The following is a 7,990-nucleotide window of genomic DNA, read 5'->3' as shown; positions in this document are numbered from 1 at the left end:
GATTTGCTAATCTATTAAAATTTTTTTTTAGCCTATAAACGTTACTAATATTATCTTTTAATTTCAAAATATAAAGTTCACTTATAATTACTTTAAAAATAAAGGCCTATTAAGAAATTCTTGAAAATTAATCTAATTTAAAATTTTTAAATCTTATTTTAATATAATTTTAAAAGAATACAATAATCTTCTTCGATTTTTATTATGTGTTCTTGGTTTTCGTTTTTTTTTTTTTTTTTTTAACACAGACAGGGTCGCTTTTACGACGGTATGAACGCAGCTATGCAAATATTATGCATGTTAACAATTCATAAAAAGTTCCTCACAGATCGCAATAAGCAGTTACAATAGGAAATATGTTTTATTATACACAGTGGACAGACTAGACCAAGTTTAGATGTCTTGTCGTGATAATTGTTCTTAGATTTATACTTCGGCTCTCGACTATTTAATTCGAGCTGTTTCTTTCAAAGCTACTATGATTATAGTATTATATATATTTATCTTTTTCTCTTTTTTTGTTCTTTTTTAATTTAAGAAAAAGATTAATAACAATTGTATTTCAAGGCTCTTTTATAGTTGTTATTTGTTAAGAATTAATGACAGTAAAAAACTATAAAATACGGTCGTGGTTTCGATACAGTCTCCACCATTATCTCCACAGTACAATTTCGTATATTATCGCAATTATATATTAAACGATAGTGCTGTTTTCTTTAGAACCTATTACAAATATATGATAAATTTTATACAACGTATTATAAATAAATATAATGAAGTATTACGATACAAATTCGATAAAGTGGCATATCAATATGAACTGATGATTCTATATTTCAATAATATTTTTTCTTCTTCTTTTTTTTCTTTCTTTTTTTTTTTTATTTCTTTTCACTTTATTTTTTTATTTTAACATTTTATAAATATAACATTTGAATATTGTTATATGATTGAAACGCGAAATAAAATATTTGGATATAAATCGAATCAAAGGAATGTGTTAACTGAATCTGAATTATGAGATTAATAAAGATATTTTTAAAAAATACATATCATATTAACGATAGTCAAACGTTAATAAAATAATTCGCTCTTTGCCTAATGTATTTTTTAATCACTTTTTCATGTATGTGCCTAATAAGCTTACATGATAAGTTTCGAATGCAAAACTTCCATCAAAAACCCAGTATCTTTGGCTACTTTGGGTATGTTTATTTAAATAATTATAATATAATAATATTGTATATAGCTTGAATTACAGTTCAGGATGAATTTGGAACGTATAGCATCCTTTTACATCATGTGCTGCCCATTTGGTGGAGCATATTGAGGTTGTTGGCTTACCGGAGGTCCTGTTGGTCCTGGTGGACCATATGGTCCTGGCATGGGACCAGTTTGAGATGGATATCTATTGTATATTATTAAATAGTTCTTCATTGAGCTTTCTTTTTTTACAGTTTTTATTAACCCCTTAAGTGACCAGTTTATGACAATTATTAGTTTAAGTCATATTTATATTTCAATGAAGAATTAATAAAAAAACTAGAAATAAAATTTAAAATTGTAAAAATTGAAACATTAGATATTCTTACTATTAAAATATCCAATTTAATATAATTAAATTATTATATTGTAATTATATTATAATATAATTTTAAATTCATTTTTTTTATTTTTTCTAATAATAAATTAATATTTCTTATTATTGCTGCTTTTATTCCAAAATTAACTTAATAATTAAAAATAAAATAAAACAAATATGTTTTGGTTGATTTTTTTAATATTGATCGCGCAAGGGGTTATGTTACATCTTATTTTATTAAATTTTTTTAATCATATTTTATATATTTAATTATATATATGTATATATATATATAATATTTAATTTTAAAGACTTATTTATTTTTTTATATTAAATGATATTTTTTCGAAAATTTTATCAGAAAAAAAATAATTTAAAGATTAATATTATATACTTACTATTATATATACGAAATAAACATAAAAAAATTTTATATTCATATTATTCATACATTAATACATACCCTTGATGAGAATAAGGAAGATTACTTTGTTCCGGTACTGGCTGACCTTGAGGATGTCCAGGAGGGGGTTGATGTGAACCTGATTGCATATGAAAATGTTGCGGTAATGTTATATTTGGCATACTTGCAGATCCCATATAATCACTAGTTGGAATAGTGGCATTATATGGTCCAGATGGACCACTTCCAACAGGAAAAGAAGTTTGATGAGGTGCAGGTACTCCATTAAATATCTATAAATTCAAAATATTTTCTATTAAATTATGTAAAAAAATTAAATTTATTAAGAAATTTAATATTCAATTTAAATATTCTTACATGTGGAGGTGGTGGTCCCTGATTTTGAAATTGATAAGGATTTATGTGAGGAGGCATTTTAGGTAAAGTATAATTTGATGGTGTAGGTGGTGGAGGTTCTCGCATCAGTGTATGATATAAATTAAGAGCATCTACTAAATCAGAACTCAACTGAGTCAACTGTGCATGCCTCCTATCCACTTTTTCTAAAGCTGCATCTATCAACGGTCCCATTGCAGTAACTTGTTCTATAAAATATCATTTAAATAATTTCATTATATATTTATTAAAAGTACAAAATATTATGAAACAATAAATATGTTACCTTCTAAATCAAGCATTTCTTGAGTATCTGAAGTATCGCATTGAGGATCAGCTTCATGTAACAAATGTAAAAGCCTGTCCATTTTTCTTTCATCTATTTCAACTTCAACCACTTCTGGTTCTCTTTTTACTGTTTTCACTTCTACTTCTTCAGCAAATTGAACCATTTTTTTGTTACTGTGTTCTAATTCTATATGTAAATTCAATGTAAATATATTAATCTTTGAAGAATGTATGAATAGTTTAATACATTTCATATCTTACTTGTGAATTGTTCAGGCTCTACAGATAAATCTGCAGTAACAAAATTAGAGGGAAACAGTCCTTCTCCGTTTTGATTACTACCTTTCCACCAATTCGGATCAGAATCATCCAAAATGTTAACTAAAATTCAGTTAATAACAATAACTTCAATAATATATGATATATTTATATTTTTATTTTTTTCATTATTATATTTGTAAGTAATATGTAACTAATAGTAAGTATATATGTAACTAATTTATAATGTTTTGTTATAATTAAAATAATATAATTGTATAAAAATAAATTTTAAAATAATCAAAGTCATACTTATTTCTCCTGCAAAAAATGTTAATTCATTATCTTCTGCTGCTTCAAAATCATATAGAGCACGGACCTTCCTGCCTTCTGTATTGCTCGAAGTAGCAAGTGCAGAACTTACATTAGGATATAAACTGGTGTATTTAGTAGATGGTGAACTATGCGAAGAAGATGCTTGACTATGAGCTTTGCTTTCTTTAAGTGAAAGTTCTATGGCTAGAAAGAAAAATAATTCATTTAATTTCATAAATGAGGATATGTGAATAAAAAATTTAAAGATACCTTTTGCAATATCTTCCTCTTCTTGTGAATTTGTCACTACATTTGGATCTTTACTTAGTACACTTGTACGTTTAGGCTATAAATTCAAAATGAATTTATTAAATATATATATATAATTTTATTTTATATTTTTTAATAAAAAAATAATTTATACAAAATAATATAATAGTCTACATAAGTATTTCCATGACTCAGTGGAATAATTTATTCACTTAATGAATGATTACAAGAAAAACACAACAGGACGTCAATAAGTGATAGTCTTATCTTGCTACTATTTAAATAAAAGAATATGTGCAACCATACATGTTTTGCAATAAATAAGAATCTTATATTGAATTTGTAAAAAATTCAATATAAGAAAAATTACCGTACAAATAAGAAAACTTACTGTATCAGATGTAGAAGTGAAATCATGACCTTCATTTTTAAGTTTATTATATAAACTTGGAATTAAATTAAGCTGAGGATCAGTTTTGAAATCATTTTCAGCCCATTTTTTTAAAAGCTCTTTCATTTTCTCAGCAATCTTTGGCTCAGAATGGTTAACAAGTTTTCTCAGATCATTTTCAAAGTCTCTTGAAGCAATTTCTAAGTGAAATGTTTTTCCACAATTGATAACACAAACATCTAATAACTAAATTCATATTTATAAATAATAAATACTAGTTATAACAATTTAAAATTATATGTATTTTAAAAAATGTACTAACTGTCAAAGCTTGCATAACAATATGTGGATCTGGAGAATATAATCTTTTAACAATTGATCGTAAACAATCCTTTGCATTTTGAGTAGAAGTGCCAACTTTGTCACAAATATCCAACATTTTCCCCCATTCTATAGATATATTCTTCTCACTGGTTGCCTTTTCTATTATAAGAAAGATTATAATTAAAACATATCGTAATTAAATTCTTCAATCTTAATATATTATTATATTATCAAAATATATTATTAAAATTTTTATTTATAATGAAATATTATATAATATCAATATAAAAATATTAGTCTTATTAGTTTTTATTAGAATAATAAAGAATATTTTTATTCTTATAATTCAAGTCCTTTATCAAAAAATTAATTGATATTTTAAGACAATAATATATATTTGCTTTAATTTCAATTAATATTCAAGTTATATATCTGTAATAGTTTTTTTTTATTCAATATAATTTAAAATAAATAATAACATATTAATAAATTTAACATAGCAATATCATTAAATATTAATTTCATATATATTAATATATAATTTAATAAATATAAACATTAAATGTTATTTACATTAAGAATTTTTCAATATTGCAAATAAAATAAAAATTTTGTTTTATACATATTTAAATTAATAAAAAAAGCAAACAACAGCTTGAGAATTTTCATATTTTGGAAGACTAATATTTTTCAAAACACATTATACTTTTAGAGTAACAAATATATTTTCATAAGCATAATGCAAATAATCAGTCGAAATGATACAAAAATAATTCGCAAAATCTAATGTCTTAATTGGAGGTCAAATGTCAACAACCGCTTAATACATCAAACATGGAATTTCGATGTTATGTAAAAAAACCAGAAAGGATCGAACATAGATAGAGAAACAATGGATGCGAATTGTATAGGATAAAAGATTTTTTCCTGGAGTTAGAATATCACGATACAAAGCAATCATATTATAAATGAATTAAGGCTAAGGAGAACTCTGCTACTTACCAACGTCAGCGTCGAAAGGAGAGGAAGTCTGGAAAAGACCCATTTTCTTCGTAGATTCTTTGATTGCTGTGTGTTCGACAGTTACATCCGTTACGTGCTGTCACGGAATCACGATATGTTTTTCTTTACGCATTCAGCTGATATTTACTTATAAACACGATACGAATGACTAATAACATTCTAATCTACCATCGAGGGACATCTTTCTTTCGATCTGCCAAAAAACCTCGATACTATCGAAACATCTCGAGCGTAATGTCAAAGAAGAGCGATTCGCGTATTGAAATATATAATTAATTGATATTAATTGATATTAATAATAATTAAATTCAGTATGCGAATATTAAAAATTCAAATAAACGATACATACTTTGAAAGATTAAATACACATAACGTTTAAAGTTACTGGTAATTTACGCAATTTGTGTCTTTCCGAAGAAGACATTGAAATGAACATCGATAATCGATACATCGTACATTACATTCTACTATCGCCATCTGGAAATAATTCTTAACATTATTTTATAAGAATGCAATTTATCTATTGATGATAAAAAAAATATAATTACATTTATACAAATATATAATATTTGAAATTTTATTTTAGGAAATCAACTATTACTTAAATAGTACATACCAAATATATATATCTTATGTATTTTTGTATAAAACAAAGTACAAAATTGTTATACAAAACAAAGTTTAAAGGAAATTTACCTTCTTATCATTCTCGTGTCATATGTGATTTTATTTATATGTGATATTATTGATTTATAAAATAAGATAATAGTAGAGTAAAACTTTTAAAAAAATTTTAATTAAATGTTACAATAATTAATTATTTTTGACATAAAAATTATAATTATGATCGATCCTCAGAATTTAATTTACAAACAAGAAATAGAATAGATCTCATTGCATATTATATCATATTACATGTATATGATATGTGTATATGATATATATATTAAATGATTTATACATGATGCAAAAGCAACAAATTGCGATTAATCTAAAAGATTCACCTATGAAAATTTATTGTATTCTATTTCTATTCTACTTCTATTTCTTCTTGTATTTTAGATAATTTTTATAATAAATTCTTTTATTTTTTTTTCAATTTCTTTTTTAATTTAATTTTTGTTTTAAATTCTTTTATAATGTTTCAATATTTTTAATTTAAGTACATTTTTTGTTGATTTTCTTTCGTTTTATATTATATATGATTAATTTTTATATTTAATTAATTTTTATTTAAGTGTTCAATCTTATGTTTTAGTTTTTTTAATTTAATAATTTGTTTTCTAATTAAATCATTTTTATACTATATTAATTATAATAATGTAATCTTATTATTAATAAGATTACAATTATTAATAATGTAATAAGATTAATAATAATAATAATAATATATTAATAATAATGTAATTAAGATTATTAATAATTTTATTTTTAATCAAGATATCTTTGAAAAATTTCTATATATAGAAATCTACAATTAAAATTTAATATTTTGTACTTCAATTTTCGTGCAGTTAAAATGAATAGGAAATCGCTTCAATCAGCCAATTAAAAGTTATTAAGATCTAACAACAAGATGAATCAATATCATTTACAGTTGAAAATCGTAGTCGTAGATCGTGTTTCATATAGATAATTATATAAAATTTTTATTAATAGAGTTATATTATGGTTATTTAATTATAGATTATTAAACCTTGGTAAGGTTTAATTAATACATATTTGTTTAATCATTATTATACCAAAATTAAACATTTTTGTGACAAATTATTATTTGATTGTAACTTTGAAAGTGAAATAACTTTGAAAATATTTATTATTATTTATTATTATATTATTATTTTAACACAATAAGAAATAATTCGACAACTTTTATATAAATAGTAAGATTTTATTTATTTTAGTAGAAACGTAGTTGTAATTGTAAATTTCTATCATCTTTTTATTTATCATAATAAAGTAGCTAAATTATTATAATCAATTATTATAATCAATCATTTGTATATATTTATTATACGCATATTCTCATATATTTCTTTTTTAATTGTACTTAGTCATACATTCAACTTGTATTTGTTTTAATTTTATATTTTTATTTTCAAAACTCTAAAAAACATTTTATAATAAGTTTTTTAAGAAATTAACAATTCAATCATATTCGATATGTCATGATTTGTTAATTTCGAATTATTGAATATCCTTTCTCTTTTTTAATTTGTAAATCAATATATCGAAATTATTTCGCGGAATGTTGTTCGATTATTGAAAATGTGGTGTTTAAATATTTTATTTCATGTATATAACTAATCTATTATATAATACTTATTCAATAATTATTTCTTTTCTTTTCATAACTATATATTTATATATTATATATTATATATATATATTTATATATTATAATTATATATTGAATTAATTATTGAATATTATTATAATTGATAATTTCGAATAATGATTTATTTTTTTTTATTCGTTTATTAATTATAACTAACTTAGATTATGAAATGAAATAAATGAAATAAAATTTGAACTGAGATTATTATTTTATTTTAATTACAGTTTAATCTTGTTGTATTTTATATATTTATTTTAAAGATTTTTTTGCACAAATAAATAATTGATTGCTGAATTATTTTAAAAGGAAAAAAAGATTTTTAATAAGAATAAAAAATTTTCAATATTAATCTTTATAACTTCTTATAGCATTGATAATTAATAATTTATAACAATACAAATT

At 22.4% G+C, this 7,990-nt stretch overlaps 1 protein-coding gene across 1 annotated transcript; it reads right to left on the bottom strand.

Moving 5' to 3' along the window:
• Positions 1–216: 216 nt before the first annotated feature.
• Positions 217–5,714, bottom strand: LOC102677167 (signal transducing adapter molecule 1). The gene is made up of 10 exons (XM_006620097.2): positions 5,230–5,714; positions 4,226–4,386; positions 3,904–4,149; positions 3,513–3,588; positions 3,240–3,446; positions 2,931–3,050; positions 2,668–2,856; positions 2,364–2,590; positions 2,046–2,278; positions 217–1,408 (listed from the first exon to the last, which is right to left on the bottom strand). The coding sequence occupies exons 1-10, from the start codon at positions 5,270–5,272 to the stop codon at positions 1,294–1,296; spliced, it is 1,617 nt and encodes a 538-aa protein (XP_006620160.1). The 5' UTR covers positions 5,273–5,714; the 3' UTR covers positions 217–1,293.
• Between the last annotated feature and the right edge of the window lie 2,276 nt (positions 5,715–7,990).

Source organism: Apis dorsata, unplaced genomic scaffold, assembly GCF_000469605.1.
Source record: "Apis dorsata unplaced genomic scaffold, Apis dorsata 1.3 scaffold_480, whole genome shotgun sequence".
Lineage (NCBI taxonomy): Eukaryota > Metazoa > Arthropoda > Insecta > Hymenoptera > Apidae > Apis > Apis dorsata.
Note: the sequence above shows the minus strand (reverse complement) of the source record. Positions and strands in the feature narration are given on the sequence as shown.

Coding starts and splice junctions, on each gene's coding strand:
- LOC102677167 (XM_006620097.2), bottom strand. CDS start 5,272: ATGGGTCTTTTCCAGACTTCCTCTCCTTTCGACGCTGACGTTG. Junction 3,447..3,512: donor AGAGGAAGATATTGCAAAAG/GTATCTTTAAAT, acceptor TTTTCTTTCTAG/CCATAGAACTTTCACTTAAA. Junction 2,591..2,667: donor AGAAATGCTTGATTTAGAAG/GTAACATATTTA, acceptor GATATTTTATAG/AACAAGTTACTGCAATGGGA.